At 32.8% G+C, this 22,254-nt stretch overlaps 1 protein-coding gene across 6 annotated transcripts in view; it reads left to right on the top strand.

Moving 5' to 3' along the window:
* The window catches only part of LOC107452446 (carcinine transporter), a 95,409-nt gene that overhangs the window by 27,523 nt on the left and 45,632 nt on the right, over positions 1-22,254 (top strand). For 5 of the 6 annotated variants that reach the window (XM_043041840.3, XM_043041844.3, XM_043041842.3 and 2 more), the window contains exon 2: positions 8,010-8,408. In XM_043041840.3, coding sequence (XP_042897774.1) covers positions 8,010-8,408 — 399 coding nt within the window. Of the gene's footprint in view, positions 1-3,654; positions 3,826-8,009; positions 8,409-22,254 lie in introns of those variants that run through there. The other variant, XM_043041845.3, reaches the window with a different exon arrangement.

The raw sequence follows: 22,254 nt of genomic DNA, 5'->3' as shown, positions 1-22,254 counted from the left end.
TGAGAATAATAAATCAGATTCCACGCTTTAGATGCAGCTGTATTACCTGATCTCTTAGTGATAGTGGACGTGTTAATAAAGGTTGTTTAAAACGGTTTAAATCACACCGGAATGTAAATAGTTCTTATATCTGTATGCATGATATAAAAGGAAGCGAAACTCCAGAAATGTTTGAGCTGAGAAACTGGAATTTGAGAAATCGGTGTAAGGGGCGGCGATTTTAACTCTCGTTTCTAAAAATCGTTTTAAAAATTCTAATTTGTCCGTTCGAGAGCAATGTAGGAGGAACGAATTTTTCTCATAAGCTTAACACATTGCTGACCGGTCACGAGTTAACTCGTGTTTTCGTTAGCAGTGATCTCGTGGTGACTATTTTAAAAATTAGGCGTAATATTCCTTACTATTCAAGTTTTATTATTTGTATCAATTTATTATAACTTTGCGAAACCCAATATATTTGCAAAACTTATGGTGTACCATTACACATAAGTGATTGTTATACTTTTTATCATAAGGCATTAAAAATTTAAAATTTTATAAGTTCATTCATATTGTTTTACTTCCACATCCGCTTTCAAAACAATAGCCGGACACATGGGGTAATTTTCAGAAAAGTTGCCGGTCAGCAATGTGTTAATATTGTTGCAATTACACATTGTTGCAATTTAAACGGTAGACCCCTTTTCTTTTCCATTATTTCAAAGAAATCGTCAATGAGATTTCCGTTATTTTAATTATTAATTTTCGACTTTTTTTTATTTCGCTTACTCAAAAATTAAAGCAATGTGTTGATGATGTCACTGCATTAGCAATTCGAAAGCTATCTAAAACATCGTGTTAATATTGTTCATGATTCAACTTTTGAAACCTGTTTTTAACCTAATATAATAACCTAAATAGACTAAATTCAAGGGGAATATAGTAGATTAACCAGAATAACTTCAAGGGAAATATAGTAGATTTGCCAAAATAACGAAACAGCGAGGGGAATATAGTAACTTATTCAAAATAAAGAACTTCAAGCGAAATATAGTAGATTAACGTAAATAAAGTAACTTCAAATGGAATGCAATAGATTTACCTAAATAAAATAACTTCAAGAGGAATATAGTAGATTAACCTAAATAGAATAAAGTTATATGATTGAAACTGTAAACTAAGCACCAATACCTGAAGAAAATTGCTAGATTGTGAGATAGTAAGACTGTTATGCGTTTGTCGCGACAAATTGCATCGTTATGGGAGCTGGTTTGATTTCCGAGTCTTTCTGTTAATCTTTTAAATACGAAAAATCTTTCTTTTGGTTAGTTGAATTTTTAAAAATGCGTTTTTCTAAATATAATTGTGTACAGTCCCAAAGAAGGGCAAGAAATAAATAAAAATTGTTTTGAATTGCCCTTCATTTCTTAACATTTTATTTATTGAATCTTTTCTTTTCATGTTGGGAGAACAGCGTGTGGGGATGCTACGCATCTTTTTAGAGATATTTTACAACATCTGGAACGTTTATGTAATTAAATTAATTATGTAATTACATTTTAAATTGTTCCTCACAACAACAAGATTGAATAAAAACGTTAGAAAAAAAAGTTTTTAGGATACATTTATTTTTGTCAGTCGCCTTATTTTTTCGAATTTTATTAGCCGATACAATAACTTATTCAATTTTAATTAATGTCTCTAATTACACAAGCTTACGACGAAAAAAAAATTGTTTGGAATAAATAGCTAATAATTATAGATTTCTGGATGCTGATTTCAGAAAAAATTCTATTACTTAAAATTTTTGCTAAAAATTTGATTTTTGTTTCGCCATCATACTGTATTGTATTGTATTGTAATCTACTAACGAAAGAAATCAGTATTTCATGTCAGCATTACTGCAGTGATGCCAACAGCACCGGACGCGCCAAAATAATTTAAAAAAGTGTGAATAGCTACAAAGTAAATTTTCCAAATATTTGACTATTTTTGCCTGCTTTTCAAGAGGTATAGCATGACATAAGTTCTTTAGAGAGGGGAATTATATAAGCCTGTGAATTATTTAGAAATACTGATGAATAAAAATTTACTAAATTGAATTTATTAAACCAAGAATCACAATTGATAAACTACCACTTTAAAATATATATTTGCTGTCCGGAGCAAGTTGGCATCTCTGACAGAGATGCCAACTTGCTCCGGACAGCGAATAAATATTTTCAAATGGTAGTTTATTAATTGTGATTCTTGGTTTACTGAGTTGAATTTAGTAGATTTTAATCAACCACTACTTCTAAACAATTCGTAGACATATATAATTCAACACTTTCTTCAGTTATGTTATGCTAAACCTTTTAAAAAAATTGCAAAATCTGTCTAATATTTGCAAATTTAGTTTGTAGTTATTTGCCGTTTGGCCAGACGGGCATGACATGTAAAAAATAGCTCGGCATTCAATGTGTTAAGAACATAAAGGTACAAATGAATCATTAGTTTCGAACTTAAGGTGTTTGAATGAATGTTTTCGGTTACTTAAAGCTAGGTAGGGTTGCCAAGTTAGCTAGGGTTTATATAGAGGATAAACTCTATCAAACAAGAAGCTAGTGTAGATAAATAAAATATTTCTGCCAGTTATCATTCAAAACTTCGCTGTAAAGTTTAATGATTTCGCAAAACTCTTGTTAAGTATAGAATTAAAAAATTATGGCTAACATGACTATTATTTAGCAAATTTTAAATCGATTACAGATTTTTAATAATATTTTGCAGAATTCTAGTTGAAAATGTTCAGTTTTTTTCGGTGGGGGATGGGGATTCTCTAGCTAACAAAGAAAGCTTGGATATTTTTTTAGAGACAAAAGAAATTTTTCGGTAAAAATTTTAAATTAGTGTGCCCTTCTCATTTTGTCAATTTAGGATCTTACACGAAACAGGGGGAAATGACTTAAATGATCTTTTCTCGTAATACAGAAATCACGACTTCCCATTCTACTTTCTATAAAGTATTCTTTTTTACAATAAATATTTTTTAATTATTTCAATAAGTTGGTCAAGATGAAAGTTTTAACTTATCTGTAATAGCTGTGATACATTTTCAAATGTAGTTAGGAGACAAAATTCTTTATTAATAAGAAGTAAATTTAAAGAAAAAACAAGGTTTTTATAGGAGAAAAATAACTTCTTAATTTTTAAATTTGTTGCTATTTAAGACTAATTTTATTAATTGTTTTTAACAAAAGAATATATGCTTCGAATGATTATGCTCATTAGACACATTGTCTTTCTTGATATACATTTCCTAATTAAGAGATAATGAGCCAAAAAGAACTTATGACTACAAGGGGCTAGTATATGGGGTTACTGTGAACAATATCAACAATTTAAGGGAAACCATGGCTGTTTACTAGATGCAAATGTATAACTGCTAGGAAAATTCAGTTTGCATAGTGTCGTATAATCGCCACATTTTTGCTTGACGTTTTTCCTCGGTAAGCGTAACAATCACACAACCGATTAAAACCTGTTCTTCTTTGAAGTAATGCTACGCAAAAATAGATCTGGCATAACAGATGAGCAAACTTGTTAAACCAATTAGTGACTTCTGTGTCTTTTCGTCACGTTTTACAAGGAAACGTCATAGAACAGACATAAATTACCATAAACTTTACCTTCAGTATACATGTAAGTTCCAAAAGAGAAGAAAAAAATGTATTTTCACCTTAGACTCTCTTTTACAGAAATTAACAGCCCCTTAAACTTTGTCAATATTTCACTTACAAAAATATTCCATTTGTCATTGGTATCGAAACCGATTTGAAAAAAAAAAATTCTCGCTTTTTTAAAGTAAGTTGAAATTGTTTTATTTTATTCTTTACCATTTCATGTTGAAATTCTTTGATAAAAGTTTAATCTTTTCGTTCTTAATGCAAACTTCTGAGCTTATGTTTGTTTTCAAAAAATAAAGAGGTAGGAAAAAATATTCTTTGTTATTTTATTTTTAATTTAATAAATTTTATTCACAAGGATTTAGATCACCACTTCATACAAACAATTTAGACAATTATATTAGATTGATAACAAAGCTCTTAATTGCCAGTAGAATATAATAATAAAAGCTTATTTTAATTGCAATTTCATTACCACTTTAAAAATTATTAGAAGCAATCCTGTTGTCAAGTATACTAATATACTTTTAAAAGAATAGATCGTTCGACTCAAAGATAAAAAAAAAAACAGTTCTCATGTGTTTTATTATTAAGACTTATTTTGAAAAAACTACCACGATACATTAACAATATAATTATTAAAATTTAATCTACCGTGCATTATAGTTTCAAAATTTAATAAGTGGCAACTAAAAAGAAAATAAATATCATATGGAGTTAATAAAAAAACAAATTTGAATTTCTATTAATTCTCTGTAAGCTTTTTGACAGTATTATGAATGACTTACTTATCAAAAATAAAAGTTAATAATAGAATAAAGGGCCTGACAATCTTTATACTCTCGAAATATAGACACGTTAATGTAATAAAAATTGGCATTTAAACAATAAATAAATGAAATATTAGAAGTAAAATACGAATGAAACAAAGACGCTAACTTGCTTCGCTTTGTAGAAAAGTATAAACAAAATTTAAGTTATTTTTTGTTCAGTATTTTTTATTCTAATTTTTCACCACTACATATCAAAAATTCAAAGTATGATATGAAGTGCAACAACATTGACTTAGTACTAATAAATTTTGGCAAAGCTAATAAATTTTCTTTTGGAATTTTTATGATTTTCCTTTTTATTATATTTGTTTGAAAAAAAATTTTTTTTTTTTTGTTTTAAAATTGGTTAATATAAAGACCGATAATTAATAATAAAGACATTCATAAAAAATGAAATTGTAAATTCGCATATAGTAATGAAAAAAATTCAAAATGCGGGACGTGAAATAAAATAATAAATCGTTTAATATGCGTTTTTAAACTTTAAAAAAAACTTTTTAATAATAAAAATATAATTATAATAACCAATTATAAGTAACCAATTCAAAAATCCTATTAACTTAATCTTCTTTTAAATCGATCTATATTAGTCAGGGATACCCATTCTTCCATGGTTGATAGGGTATATTGATATTTGCATAAAATATGCAATAAATACAACAAAAAAAAACTCCCCATATCTTCCATGAGACGTTTGAAAATTTGTAGAAACAGGTGCTTATAGTTACTCAAAATTAAAAAGTTAATTGATGTTTAAAATAGCTGAAAATTAAAAAGTCAATTCATCATTACAATTATTGAAAATTAAAAAGTTAATTGATGTTTATGATAACAGAAAATTAATAAATGTTTTTAGCTATTGAAAATCTATTCACATTCAATTCAAATTAATTATTATTGAAAATTAATTGATATTTATAATAATTGAAATTTTTAAATAATTAATATTTTAAAATTTTTGATAGAACATAAAAATAATTGTAATTTCTTTGCTTTAAATGCAAATGCTCATATTTTAATTGATTTTAAGAATATTTTTTTAAAGTATTGAATTTATTTTTTGTTTCTTTTTTAATTTTCGAAAATTGAAAGTACACATTTTACCTTTGCACAATTTTTTTCAAAAATAATTATTAAGCAAAATGTAAAAATTTTTGACTGATTTCTAGATTATAAATTACGTATATATATATTAACAGAAATATATATATATTAACAGAAATATATATATACTCCGGAATTTCATGCATTTATCTTTATTAGATTTTGAAGTTGGGAAAAACATAAATAATTATCATATGAAAAATTGAAATTCAACAATTATAGAAAAACCGTTTTTCTTTTTGCTTTACACGTTTCTAAATATCTTAATGTTACATGATCTGACTATGATGGTTGAATAATTAAATTGGTTTGGTTCATAATTAAGTTTTCTTTTATTTATAGCACGAAAAATTGGAAAGTTAGCACCCTGAATAACTTTTGGTTTTTCGAGTACTATGACTTAATCTAACTGAAATAGAGACCCTAACTTTAATTATTCCAACTAATTAGAGTAAACGATTTTTTAAATTATAAAATGAGATTTTAATTATAAAGTGAGTGACGATTTTAAATTATAAACATACTTTATTTTAATAAATATACCTTGCTTTCAACATATTCGGATTCTCTAATCATGTAATAAAAGTCGCATGTTTGAAATCGAATTTTTCAAGAAATATTTGAATGGTTGCATTAAAATTTTCCACTTTGTCTTTTAAATTTACAAACTTTAAAATTATATAAAAATGATCACTCTTTACAACCGGTAACAAAATAATTCGTAAAAAGTATTTTTTTATTTGGTATTAACTGCAAATAAATGAACTTTATATGTTTTATTTATTGTTTTTATTTGGCCAAATAATTATCGAAACACAGCGAAATTTGCCAAAGTAAAATTAACATCGGGGTTCACTTTCCTTCTTATGGTCTACTATTAAAACCATATTTTTCTGACTGCGGCTCTTTACAATATTTTAAGGATCAGAAATCCAAATTCGTCGAAAAATAACACGTTTATTCAGAGGAATTAAGTTCCTGAGTCTGATTGAATTCCGTATGCACCAATTAATTACCATATTTAAAATTAGGCCCTCGTACCAATAAGAACCGTCCTAGTGCCTGAAAATCTGATCATTCGATCAAAAATTCTTATTTAAGGCAGAAAAATGTGGTCACCGGTGTTTCTTGCTATATTTGATAACCATAAAGTATTAAAATGCCAAATATAATATAGTTGACATAGTTGTGATAATCAAACAGAGTAGATAACACTTTGTCACATCAAAAAAAATTTTTTTTTATTTTTCTCTCAAAAAAATGGGGAAAAGTTGAAAATGAAGTCTATTTCTTGGCTTATTATCCCTTGTTGACTAAATTAGAAACAATTTTCACCTACTTTGTTCTAAATGAATATAAATAACGGACAAAAGGTTCAGAATAAGTAATTAGATTAATAAGTGATTATATAAATCAATGAATGCATGTACTCGTATTTCAGAGTATTAATGATAAGAAAGTAAAGTAGTGAATGAATAAAAAAAGGAACATATAATTTGGGATATACATTTGTAGTGTACATTTTTTTTAAATTTTATTTTACTCTCTGTACGGAATTGTTCTGAAGATCGTTTAAAAACAAATGTACAGTCGGAGCTCTATTTAACGAAGTCTCTAAATCCCGATAAAAAGTTTGTTATATGGAAAATTCGTTAAACAGAAAATTTCCTTTTGAAATAGTTAAACAACACAAAACAAGTTATAAATTAATGAACACTAGACATAATTAAAATAGGAATTGATACACCTTTATCTTGTAAACTAGTATCTACAATTTATTTTATAAATTTTAACTATAAAAGAAATCTGCATGGAAAGCAAGAATAGAGCAAAACATTATCTAACGTTACCCAATCATGCTATATACATTTTCAACTAAAAAAAAGCTACATTTATGTATAAAATTATAGATGCTTTTATTATAAAAGTAATTATAAACATACATTACCACATGTGTTTTTAACTTTAATTGTTACTGTTAAAATTCTTTAATTTTGTCTGAGTTTTTCTTTTGAAATGTAAACAAAAAGGGAAAGGTACTTTGATGCTTTCTCTATAAAAGTTTGACATCCAAAATCAATTCAAGGTCATTTCCCCATAAAATGTGTTAACAATTTTGAAATGTTCCGATATATTTTGGGAAATAGGGAAAGTGGATATCAAAGAAAAGTTCGTTAAATAGAAAATTCATTTCGCTATTTGGAAGTTATTTTACGAAGAAATTTCTAAAAACGTTTGGTTCCTCGAAAAAAATCGCAAAATAGATAAATTCGCAAACTGGAAATTCGTTAAATCGAAGTCCGACTGTATCTAAATTAGCTCAGTTTTCATATTACTGTATTCTTCCGCTTAAATTACTACACTCAAAGATTATCTTCCGATGAGCTTAACCTTTCTAATCTTTCTTTTTTTTTTATCATTTTAGGATTTGCTACGTGCGCCATCCCTATCCAAAGAAATGGATTTCGAAGACATTCTGAAAGATGTGGGAGGATTCGGAATGTACCAGAAAATTTTAGTCTTTGCCTTCCTCATACCATCATTCATCGTTGTACCATGGTTCTCAATGAATTCCATCTTCATTTCATCCACCCCAGACCATTGGTGCTATGTCCCGGAATTAGCATCTTCAAATCTGTCATTTGAAACTCAACAATATCTTATAAGACCTCCAAGTGATCGTAAATGCTTGAGATATGATGTAGATTACTCATATATTCTAAGGACTGGAAACATTACTGTTGATCAGAACTGGCCGACCAAAAAATGCGACCAAGGATGGCAATATGATACTACTGATTATGACGCAACATCTGTGACACGGGTAAGGTTTATTAGATTTTCACATATCCAGGGCTGTTTACAACCCTGAAAACGAACATTTTTATACCATTTCATACACAGTTTGTTATACCTGCCTACTTAATTATCGATTAATTTATTGTTCAAAATTTTGTCAAATTTACTAACTATTCATGTTTTGAGTTTCCTTTTGAGATTTTTCTTTACGGCTGCCTCGCCGTAACTCTTCTTTTTTAAATTGCATCTGTTTTCATGGACTTTGAGCAAATTCTGGTACTTTTCATCATCACAATATGTTTGTAACCTTTTTTCAGTGTTTTTTTTTTTTTTTTTTAATTGATGCCTCGCTTATTATGTTTGAACACTCAAACTCCTAAATTCTATTTTCTGAGTAACTACTATTGTTAATTTTAAGATTTCACTAAATTCTTTGAGGCCTTCTGGTGTTGCCATGAATCGCCACCAAGCCTACCCATTTGAACCCTCTTTTTCTTTTGCTGAGAGGTCACGTACGCGCATTTAGAGCCTACAGTATTCTCTGGATGCCTCCAGACTGGGGCGGGACGGGGTTAAGCTTTGATACCTGCCTACTTTTATTCTATCCGTGGATGACTCTTTCAAGTGCCAACCAAATCACAATTACGGACAGTAAAATCTGTTATGTTATGCTAAAGCTTAAGCGCACTGTAGAATATTACTTCCTCTGTCCCAAATTAGTTGCTGCATTTGCCTACTTTTATTCTATCCGTGGATGACTTTACCAAGTGAAGAGCCAACCAAATCACAATTACAGACAGGAAATTTTTTTATGTTATGCTAAAACTTAAGCGCACTGTAGAACATTACTTCCTCTGTTCAAAATTAGTTGCTGCATTTGCCTACTTTTATTCTATCCGTGAATGACTTTTCCAAGTGAAGTGCCAACCAAATCACAATTACAGACAGGAAATTTTTTTATGTTATGCTAAAGCTTAAGCGCACTGTAAAACATTACTTCCTCTGTCCCAAATTAGTTGCTGCATTTGCCTACTTTTATTCTATCCGTGGATGACTTTACCAAGTGAAGAGCCAACCAAATCACAATTACAGACAGGAAATTTTTTTATGTTATGCTAAAGCTTAAGCGCACTATAAAACATTACTTCCACTGTCCCAAATTAGTTGCTGCATTTGCCTACTTTTATTCCATCCGTGGATGACTTTTCCAAGTGAAGTGACAGCATAATTACAATTACAGACAGGAAAATTTTTTATGTTATGCTAAAGCTTAAGCGCACTGCAGAACATTACTTCCTCTGTCCCAAATTAGTTGCTGCATTTGCCTACTTTTATTCCATCCGTGGATGACTTTTCCAAGTGAAGTGACAGCATAATTACAATTACAGACAGGAAAATTTTTTATGTTATGCTAAAGCTTAAGCGCACTATAAAACATTACTTCCACTGTCCCAAATTAGTTGCTGCATTTGCCTACTTTTATTCCATCCGTGGATGACTTTTCCAAGTGAAGTGACAGCATAATTACAATTACAGACAGGAAAATTTTTTATGTTATGCTAAAGCTTAAGCGCACTATAAAACATTACTTCCACTGTCCCAAATTAGTTGCTGCATTTGCCTACTTTTATTCCATCCGTGGATGACTTTTCCAAGTGAAGTGACAGCATAATTACAATTACAGACAGGAAAATTTTTTATGTTATGCTAAAGCTTAAGCGCACTGCAGAACATTACTTCCTCTGTCCCAAATTAGTTGCTGCATTTGCCTACTTTTATTCCATCCGTGGATGACTTTTCCAAGTGAAGTGACAGCATAATTACAATTACAGACAGGAAAATTTTTTATGTTATGCTAAAGCTTAAGCGCACTGTAAAACATTACTTCCTCTGTCCCAAATTAGTTGCTGCATTTGCCTACTTTTATTCTATCCGTGGATGACTTTACCAAGTGAAGAGCCAACCAAATCACAATTACAGACAGGAAATTTTTTTATGTTATGCTAAAGCTTAAAGGCACTATAAAACATTACTTCCACTGTCCCAAATTAGTTGCTGCATTTGCCTACTTTTATTCCATCCGTGGATGACTTTTCCAAGTGAAGTGACAGCATAATTACAATTACAGACAGGAAAATTTTTTATGTTATGCTAAAGCTTAAGCGCACTATAAAACATTACTTCCACTGTCCCAAATTAGTTGCTGCATTTGCCTACTTTTATTCCATCCGTGGATGACTTTTCCAAGTGAAGTGACAGCATAATTACAATTACAGACAGGAAAATTTTTTATGTTATGCTAAAGCTTAAGCGCACTGCAGAACATTACTTCCTCTGTCCCAAATTAGTTGCTGCATTTGCCTACTTTTATTCCATCCGTGGATGACTTTTCCAAGTGAAGTGACAGCATAATTACAATTACAGACAGGAAAATTTTTTATGTTATGCTAAAGCTTAAGCGCACTGCAGAACATTACTTCCTCTGTCCCAAATTAGTTGCTGCATTTGCCTACTTTTATTCCATCCGTGGATGACTTTTCCAAGTGAAGTGACAGCATAATTACAATTACAGACAGGAAAATTTTTTATGTTATGCTAAAGCTTAAGCGCACTGTAAAACATTACTTCCTCTGTCCCAAATTAGTTGCTGCATTTGCCTACTTTTATTCCATCCGTGGATGACTTTACCAAGTGAAGAGCCAACCAAATCACAATTACAGACAGGAAATTTTTTATGTTATGCTAAAGCTTAAGCGCACTGTAAAACATTACTTCCTCTGTCCCTAATTAGTTGCTGCATTTGCCTACTTTTATTCTATCCGTGGATGACTTTACCAAGTGAAGAGCCAACCAAATCACAATTACAGACAGGAAATTTTTTTATGTTAAGCTAAAGCTTAAGCGCACTATAAAACATTACTTCCACTGTCCCAAATTAGTTGCTGCATTTGCCTACTTTTATTCCATCCGTGGATGACTTTTCCAAGTGAAGTGACAGCATAATTACAATTACAGACAGGAAAATTTTTTATGTTATGCTAAAGCTTAAGCGCACTGTAAAACATTACTTCCTCTGTCCCAAATTAGTTGCTGCATTTGCCTACTTTTATTCCATCCGTGGATGACTTTTCCAAGTGAAGTGACAGCATAATTACAATTACAGACAGGAAAATTTTTTATGTTATGCTAAAGCTTAAGCGCACTGTAAAACATTACTTCCTCTGTCCCAAATTAGTTGCTGCATTTGCCTACTTTTATTCCATCCGTGGATGACTTTTCCAAGTGAAGTGACAGCATAATTACAATTACAGACAGGAAAATTTTTTATGTTATGCTAAAGCTTAAGCGCACTGCAGAACATTACTTCCTCTGTCCCAAATTAGTTGCTGCATTTGCCTACTTTTATTCCATCCGTGGATGACTTTTCCAAGTGAAGTGACAGCATAATTACAATTACAGACAGGAAAATTTTTTATGTTATGCTAAAGCTTAAGCGCACTGTAAAACATTACTTCCTCTGTCCCAAATTAGTTGCTGCATTTGCCTACTTTTATTCTATTCGTGGATGACTTTACCAAGTGAAGAGCCAACCAAATCACAATTACAGACAGGAAATTTTTTTATGTTATGCTAAAGCTTAAGCGCACTATAAAACATTACTTCCACTGTCCCAAATTAGTTGCTGCATTTGCCTACTTTTATTCCATCCGTGGATGACTTTTCCAAGTGAAGTGACAGCATAATTACAATTACAGACAGGAAAATTTTTTATGTTATGCTAAAGCTTAAGCGCACTGTAAAACATTACTTCCTCTGTCCCAAATTAGTTGCTGCATTTGCCTACTTTTATTCCATCCGTGGATGACTTTTCCAAGTGAAGTGACAGCATAATTACAATTACAGACAGGAAAATTTTTTATGTTATGCTAAAGCTTAAGCGCACTGTAAAACATTACTTCCTCTGTCCCAAATTAGTTGCTGCATTTGCCTACTTTTATTCCATCCGTGGATGACTTTTCCAAGTGAAGTGACAGCATAATTACAATTACAGACAGGAAAATTTTTTATGTTATGCTAAAGCTTAAGCGCACTGCAGAACATTACTTCCTCTGTCCCAAATTAGTTGCTGCATTTGCCTACTTTTATTCCATCCGTGGATGACTTTTCCAAGTGAAGTGACAGCATAATTACAATTACAGACAGGAAAATTTTTTATGTTATGCTAAAGCTTAAGCGCACTGTAAAACATTACTTCCTCTGTCCCAAATTAGTTGCTGCATTTGCCTACTTTTATTCTATCCGTGGATGACTTTACCAAGTGAAGAGCCAACCAAATCACAATTACAGACAGGAAATTTTTTTATGTTATGCTAAAGCTTAAGCGCACTATAAAACATTACTTCCACTGTCCCAAATTAGTTACTGCATTTGCCTACTTTTATTCCATCCGTGGATGACTTTTCCAAGTGAAGTGACAGCATAATTACAATTACAGACAGGAAAATTTTTTATGTTATGCTAAAGCTTAAGCGCACTGTAAAACATTACTTCCTCTGTCCCAAATTAGTTGCTGCATTTGCCTACTTTTATTCCATCCGTGGATGACTTTTCCAAGTGAAGTGACAGCATAATTACAATTACAGACAGGAAAATTTTTTATGTTATGCTAAAGCTTAAGCGCACTGCAGAACATTACTTCCTCTGTCCCAAATTAGTTGCTGCATTTGCCTACTTTTATTCCATCCGTGGATGACTTTTCCAAGTGAAGTGACAGCATAATTACAATTACAGACAGGAAAATTTTTTATGTTATGCTAAAGCTTAAGCGCACTATAAAACATTACTTCCACTGTCCCAAATTAGTTGCTGCATTTGCCTACTTTTATTCCATCCGTGGATGACTTTTCCAAGTGAAGTGACAGCATAATTACAATTACAGACAGGAAAATTTTTTATGTTATGCTAAAGCTTAAGCGCACTGCAGAACATTACTTCCTCTGTCCCAAATTAGTTGCTGCATGTGCCTACTTTTATTCCATCCGTGGATGACTTTTCCAAGTGAAGTGACAGCATAATTACAATTACAGACAGGAAAATTTTTTATGTTATGCTAAAGCTTAAGCGCACTGTAAAACATTACTTCCTCTGTCCCAAATTAGTTGCTGCATTTGCCTACTTTTATTCTATCCGTGGATGACTTTACCAAGTGAAGAGCCAACCAAATCACAATTACAGACAGGAAATTTTTTTATGTTATGCTAAAGCTTAAGCGCACTATAAAACATTACTTCCACTGTCCCAAATTAGTTGCTGCATTTGCCTACTTTTATTCCATCCGTGGATGACTTTTCCAAGTGAAGTGACAGCATAATTACAATTACAGACAGGAAAATTTTTTATGTTATGCTAAAGCTTAAGCGCACTGCAGAACATTACTTCCTCTGTCCCAAATTAGTTGCTGCATTTGCCTACTTTTATTCCATCCGTGGATGACTTTTCCAAGTGAAGTGACAGCATAATTACAATTACAGACAGGAAAATTTTTTATGTTATGCTAAAGCTTAAGCGCTTTGTAAAACATTACTTCCTCTGTCCCAAATTAGTTGCTGCATTTGCCTACTTTTATTCTATCCGTGGATGACTTTACCGAGTGAAGAGCCAACCAAATCACAATTACAGACAGGAAATTTTTTTATGTTATGCTAAAGCTTAAGCGCACTATAAAACATTACTTCCACTGTCCCAAATTAGTTGCTGCATTTGCCTACTTTTATTCCATCCGTGGATGACTTTTCCAAGTGAAGTGACAGCATAATTACAATTACAGACAGGAAAATTTTTTATGTTATGCTAAAGCTTAAGCGCACTGCAGAACATTACTTCCTCTGTCCCAAATTAGTTGCTGCATTTGCCTACTTTTATTCCATCCGTGGATGACTTTTCCAAGTGAAGTGACAGCATAATTACAATTACAGACAGGAAAATTTTTTATGTTATGCTAAAGCTTAAGCGCACTGTAAAACATTACTTCCTCTGTCCCAAATTAGTTGCTGCATTTGCCTACTTTTATTCTATCCGTGGATGACTTTACCAAGTGAAGAGCCAACCAAATCACAATTACAGACAGGAAATTTTTTATGTTATGCTAAAGCTTAAGCGCACTATAAAACATTACTTCAACTGTCCCAAATTAGTTGCTGCATTTGCCTACTTTTATTCCATCCGTGGATGACTTTTCCAAGTGAAGTGACAGCATAATTACAATTACAGACAGGAAAATTTTTTATGTTATGCTAAAGCTTAAGCGCACTGTAAAACATTACTTCCTCTGTCCCAAATTAGTTGCTGCATTTGCCTACTTTTATTCTATCCGTGGATGACTTTACCAAGTGAAGAGCCAACCAAATCACAATTACAGACAGGAAATTTTTTATGTTATGCTAAAGCTTAAGCGCACTATAAAACATTACTTCCACTGTCCCAAATTAGTTGCTGCATTTGCCTACTTTTATTCCATCCGTGGATGACTTTTCCAAGTGAAGTGACAGCATAACTACAATTACAGACAGGAAAATTTTTTATGTTATGCTAAAGCTTAAGCGCACTGTAAAACATTACTTCCTCTGTCCCAAATTAGTTGCTGCATTTGCCTACTTTTATTCTATCCGTGGATGACTTTACCAAGTGAAGAGCCAACCAAATCACAATTACAGACAGGAAATTTTTTTATGTTATGCTAAAGCTTAAGCGCACTATAAAACATTACTTCCACTGTCCCAAATTAGTTGCTGCATTTGCCTACTTTTATTCCATCCGTGGATGACTTTTCCAAGTGAAGTGACAGCATAATTACAATTACAGACAGGAAAATTTTTTATGTTATGCTAAAGCTTAAGCGCACTGCAGAACATTACTTCCTCTGTCCCAAATTAGTTGCTGCATTTGCCTACTTTTATTCCATCCGTGGATGACTTTTCCAAGTGAAGTGACAGCATAATTACAATTACAGACGGGAAAATTTTTTATGTTATGCTAAAGCTTAAGCGCACTGTAAAACATTACTTCCTCTGTCCCAAATTAGTTGCTGCATTTGCCTACTTTTATTCTATCCGTGGATGACTTTACCAAGTGAAGAGCCAACCAAATCACAATTACAGACAGGAAATTTTTTATGTTATGCTAAAGCTTAAGCGCACTATAAAACATTACTTCCACTGTCCCAAATTAGTTGCTGCATTTGCCTACTTTTATTCCATCCGTGGATGACTTTTCCAAGTGAAGTGACAGCATAATTACAATTACAGACAGGAAAATTTTTTATGTTATGCTAAAGCTTAAGCGCACTGCAGAACATTACTTCCTCTGTCCCAAATTAGTTGCTGCATTTGCCTACTTTTATTCCATCCGTGGATGACTTTTCCAAGTGAAGTGACAGCATAATTACAATTACAGACAGGAAAATTTTTTATGTTATGCTAAAGCTTAAGCGCACTGTAAAACATTACTTCCTCTGTCCCAAATTAGTTGCTGCATTTGCCTACTTTTATTCTATCCGTGGATGACTTTACCAAGTGAAGAGCCAACCAAATCACAATTACAGACAGGAAATTTTTTTATGTTATGCTAAAGCTTAAGCGCACTATAAAACATTACTTCCACTGTCCCAAATTAGTTGCTGCATTTGCCTACTTTTATTCCATCCGTGGATGACTTTTCCAAGTGAAGTGACAGCATAATTACAATTACAGACAGGAAAATTTTTTATGTTATGCTAAAGCTTAAGCGCACTGCAGAACATTACTTCCTCTGTCCCAAATTAGTTGCTGCATTTGCCTACTTTTATTCCATCCGTGGATGACTTTTCCAAGTGAAGTGACAGCATAATTACAATTACAGACAGGAAAATTTTTTATGTTATGCTAAAGCTTAAGCGCACTATAAAACATTACTTCCACTGTCCCAAATTAGTTGCTGCATTTGCCTACTTTTATTCCATCCGTGGATGACTTTTCCAAGTGAAGTGACAGCATAATTACAATTACAGACAGGAAAATTTTTTATGTTATGCTAAAGCTTAAGCGCACTATAAAACATTACTTCCACTGTCCCAAATTAGTTGCTGCATTTGCCTACTTTTATTCCATCCGTGGATGACTTTTCCAAGTGAAGTGACAGCATAATTACAATTACAGACAGGAAAATTTTTTATGTTATGCTAAAGCTTAAGCGCACTGCAGAACATTACTTCCTCTGTCCCAAATTAGTTGCTGCATTTGCCTACTTTTATTCCATCCGTGGATGACTTTTCCAAGTGAAGTGACAGCATAATTACAATTACAGACAGGAAAATTTTTTATGTTATGCTAAAGCTTAAGCGCACTGTAAAACATTACTTCCTCTGTCCCAAATTAGTTGCTGCATTTGCCTACTTTTATTCTATCCGTGGATGACTTTACCAAGTGAAGAGCCAACCAAATCACAATTACAGACAGGAAATTTTTTTATGTTATGCTAAAGCTTAAAGGCACTATAAAACATTACTTCCACTGTCCCAAATTAGTTGCTGCATTTGCCTACTTTTATTCCATCCGTGGATGACTTTTCCAAGTGAAGTGACAGCATAATTACAATTACAGACAGGAAAATTTTTTATGTTATGCTAAAGCTTAAGCGCACTATAAAACATTACTTCCACTGTCCCAAATTAGTTGCTGCATTTGCCTACTTTTATTCCATCCGTGGATGACTTTTCCAAGTGAAGTGACAGCATAATTACAATTACAGACAGGAAAATTTTTTATGTTATGCTAAAGCTTAAGCGCACTGTAAAACATTACTTCCTCTGTCCCAAATTAGTTGCTGCATTTGCCTACTTTTATTCCATCCGTGGATGACTTTTCCAAGTGAAGTGACAGCATAATTACAATTACAGACAGGAAAATTTTTTATGTTATGCTAAAGCTTAAGCGCACTGTAAAACATTACTTCCTCTGTCCCAAATTAGTTGCTGCATTTGCCTACTTTTATTCCATCCGTGGATGACTTTTCCAAGTGAAGTGACAGCATAATTACAATTACAGACAGGAAAATTTTTTATGTTATGCTAAAGCTTAAGCGCACTGCAGAACATTACTTCCTCTGTCCCAAATTAGTTGCTGCATTTGCCTACTTTTATTCCATCCGTGGATGACTTTTCCAAGTGAAGTGACAGCATAATTACAATTACAGACAGGAAAATTTTTTATGTTATGCTAAAGCTTAAGCGCACTGTAAAACATTACTTCCTCTGTCCCAAATTAGTTGCTGCATTTGCCTACTTTTATTCTATCCGTGGATGACTTTACCAAGTGAAGAGCCAACCAAATCACAATTACAGACAGGAAATTTTTTTATGTTATGCTAAAGCTTAAGCGCACTATAAAACATTACTTCCACTGTCCCAAATTAGTTACTGCATTTGCCTACTTTTATTCCATCCGTGGATGACTTTTCCAAGTGAAGTGACAGCATAATTACAATTACAGACAGGAAAATTTTTTATGTTATGCTAAAGCTTAAGCGCACTGTAAAACATTACTTCCTCTGTCCCAAATTAGTTGCTGCATTTGCCTACTTTTATTCCATCCGTGGATGACTTTTCCAAGTGAAGTGACAGCATAATTACAATTACAGACAGGAAAATTTTTTATGTTATGCTAAAGCTTAAGCGCACTGCAGAACATTACTTCCTCTGTCCCGAATTAGTTGCTGCATTTGCCTACTTTTATTCCATCCGTGGATGACTTTTCCAAGTGAAGTGACAGCATAATTACAATTACAGACAGGAAAATTTTTTATGTTATGCTAAAGCTTAAGCGCACTATAAAACATTACTTCCACTGTCCCAAATTAGTTGCTGCATTTGCCTACTTTTATTCCATCCGTGGATGACTTTTCCAAGTGAAGTGACAGCATAATTACAATTACAGACAGGAAAATTTTTTATGTTATGCTAAAGCTTAAGCGCACTGCAGAACATTACTTCCTCTGTCCCAAATTAGTTGCTGCATGTGCCTACTTTTATTCCATCCGTGGATGACTTTTCCAAGTGAAGTGACAGCATAATTACAATTACAGACAGGAAAATTTTTTATGTTATGCTAAAGCTTAAGCGCACTGTAAAACATTACTTCCTCTGTCCCAAATTAGTTGCTGCATTTGCCTACTTTTATTCTATCCATGGATGACTTTACCAAGTGAAGAGCCAACCAAATCACAATTACAGACAGGAAATTTTTTTATGTTATGCTAAAGCTTAAGCGCACTATAAAACATTACTTCCACTGTCCCAAATTAGTTGCTGCATTTGCCTACTTTTATTCCATCCGTGGATGACTTTTCCAAGTGAAGTGACAGCATAATTACAATTACAGACAGGAAAATTTTTTATGTTATGCTAAAGCTTAAGCGCACTGCAGAACATTACTTCCTCTGTCCCAAATTAGTTGCTGCATTTGCCTACTTTTATTCCATCCGTGGATGACTTTTCCAAGTGAAGTGACAGCATAATTACAATTACAGACAGGAAAATTTTTTATGTTATGCTAAAGCTTAAGCGCTTTGTAAAACATTACTTCCTCTGTCCCAAATTAGTTGCTGCATTTGCCTACTTTTATTCTATCCGTGGATGACTTTACCGAGTGAAGAGCCAACCAAATCACAATTACAGACAGGAAATTTTTTTATGTTATGCTAAAGCTTAAGCGCACTATAAAACATTACTTCCACTGTCCCAAATTAGTTGCTGCATTTGCCTACTTTTATTCCATCCGTGGATGACTTTTCCAAGTGAAGTGACAGCATAATTACAATTACAGACAGGAAAATTTTTTATGTTATGCTAAAGCTTAAGCGCACTGCAGAACATTACTTCCTCTGTCCCAAATTAGTTGCTGCATTTGCCTACTTTTATTCCATCCGTGGATGACTTTTCCAAGTGAAGTGACAGCATAATTACAATTACAGACAGGAAAATTTTTTATGTTATGCTAAAGCTTAAGCGCACTGTAAAACATTACTTCCTCTGTCCCAAATTAGTTGCTGCATTTGCCTACTTTTATTCTATCCGTGGATGACTTTACCAAGTGAAGAGCCAACCAAATCACAATTACAGACAGGAAATTTTTTATGTTATGCTAAAGCTTAAGCGCACTATAAAACATTACTTCAACTGTCCCAAATTAGTTGCTGCATTTGCCTACTTTTATTCCATCCGTGGATGACTTTTCCAAGTGAAGTGACAGCATAATTACAATTACAGACAGGAAAATTTTTTATGTTATGCTAAAGCTTAAGCGCACTGTAAAACATTACTTCCTCTGTCCCAAATTAGTTGCTGCATTTGCCTACTTTTATTCTATCCGTGGATGACTTTACCAAGTGAAGAGCCAACCAAATCACAATTACAGACAGGAAATTTTTATGTTATGCTAAAGCTTAAGCGCACTATAAAACATTACTTCCACTGTCCCAAATTAGTTGCTGCATTTGCCTACTTTTATTCCATCCGTGGATGACTTTTCCAAGTGAAGTGACAGCATAACTACAATTACAGACAGGAAAATTTTTTATGTTATGCTAAAGCTTAAGCGCACTGTAAAACATTACTTCCTCTGTCCCAAATTAGTTGCTGCATTTGCCTACTTTTATTCTATCCGTGGATGACTTTACCAAGTGAAGAGCCAACCAAATCACAATTACAGACAGGAAATTTTTTTATGTTATGCTAAAGCTTAAGCGCACTATAAAACATTACTTCCACTGTCCCAAATTAGTTGCTGCATTTGCCTACTTTTATTCCATCCGTGGATGACTTTTCCAAGTGAAGTGACAGCATAATTACAATTACAGACAGGAAAATTTTTTATGTTATGCTAAAGCTTAAGCGCACTGCAGAACATTACTTCTTCTGTCCCAAATTAGTTGCTGCATTTGCCTACTTTTATTCCATCCGTGGATGACTTTTCCAAGTGAAGTGACAGCATAATTACAATTACAGACAGGAAAATTTTTTATGTTATGCTAAAGCTTAAGCGCACTGTAAAACATTACTTCCTCTGTCCCAAATTAGTTGCTGCATTTGCCTACTTTTATTCTATCCGTGGATGACTTTACCAAGTGAAGAGCCAACCAAATCACAATTACAGACAGGAAATTTTTTATGTTATGCTAAAGCTTAAGCGCACTATAAAACATTACTTCCACTGTCCCAAATTAGTTGCTGCATTTGCCTACTTTTATTCCATCCGTGGATGACTTTTCCAAGTGAAGTGACAGCATAATTACAATTACAGACAGGAAAATTTTTTATGTTATGCTAAAGCTTAAGCGCACTGCAGAACATTACTTCCTCTGTCCCAAATTAGTTGCTGCATTTGCCTACTTTTATTCCATCCGTGGATGACTTTTCCAAGTGAAGTGACAGCATAATTACAATTACAGACAGGAAAATTTTTTATGTTATGCTAAAGCTTAAGCGCACTGTAAAACATTACTTCCTCTGTCCCAAATTAGTTGCTGCATTTGCCTACTTTTATTCTATCCGTGGATGACTTTACCAAGTGAAGAGCCAACCAAATCACAATTACAGACAGGAAATTTTTTATGTTATGCTAAAGCTTAAGCGCACTATAAAACATTACTTCCACTGTCCCAAATTAGTTGCTGCATTTGCCTACTTTTATTCCATCCGTGGATGACTTTTCCAAGTGAAGTGACAGCATAATTACAATTACAGACAGGAAAATTTTTTATGTTATGCTAAAGCTTAAGCGCACTGCAGAACATTACTTCCTCTGTCCCAAATTAGTTGCTGCATTTGCCTACTTTTATTCCATCCGTGGATGACTTTTCCAAGTGAAGTGACAGCATAATTACAATTACAGACAGGAAAATTTTTTATGTTATGCTAAAGCTTAAGCGCACTGTAAAACATTACTTCCTCTGTCCCAAATTAGTTGCTGCATTTGCCTACTTTTATTCTATCCGTGGATGACTTTACCAAGTGAAGAGCCAACCAAATCACAATTACAGACAGGAAATTTTTTATGTTATGCTAAAGCTTAAGCGCACTATAAAACATTACTTCCACTGTCCCAAATTAGTTGCTGCATTTGCCTACTTTTATTCCATCCGTGGATGACTTTTCCAAGTGAAGTGACAGCATAATTACAATTACAGACAGGAAAATTTTTTATGTTATGCTAAAGCTTAAGCGCACTGTAAAACATTACTTCCTCTGTCCCAAATTAGTTGCTGCATTTGCCTACTTTTATTCTATCCGTGGATGACTTTACCAAGTGAAGAGCCAACCAAATCACAATTACGGACAGGAAATTTTTTATGTTATGCTAAAGCTTAAGCGCACTATAAAACATTACTTCCACTGTCCCAAATTAGTTGCTGCTTTTGCCTACTTTTATTCCATCCGTGGATGACTTTTCCAAGTGAAGTGACAGCATAATTACAATTACAGACAGGAAAATTTTTTATGTTATGCTAAAGCTTAAGCGCACTGCAGAACATTACTTCCTCTGTCCCAAATTAGTTGCTGCATTTGCCTACTTTTATTCCATCCGTGGATGACTTTTCCAAGTGAAGTGACAGCATAATTACAATTACAGACAGGAAAATTTTTTATGTTATGCTAAAGCTTAAGCGCACTATAAAACATTACTTCCACTGTCCCAAATTAGTTGCTGCATTTGCCTACTTTTATTCCATCCGTGGATGACTTTTCCAAGTGAAGTGACAGCATAATTACAATTACAGACAGGAAAATTTTTTATGTTATGCTAAAGCTTAAGCGCACTGCAGAACATTACTTCCTCTGT

Source organism: Parasteatoda tepidariorum, chromosome 5 (genome assembly GCF_982258835.1).
Source record: "Parasteatoda tepidariorum strain Cologne lab strain chromosome 5, Ptep-v5.0, whole genome shotgun sequence".
In the NCBI taxonomy this organism is placed as follows: Eukaryota; Metazoa; Arthropoda; class Arachnida; order Araneae; family Theridiidae; genus Parasteatoda; species Parasteatoda tepidariorum.
This window is presented reverse-complemented; position numbering and strand designations above follow the sequence as displayed.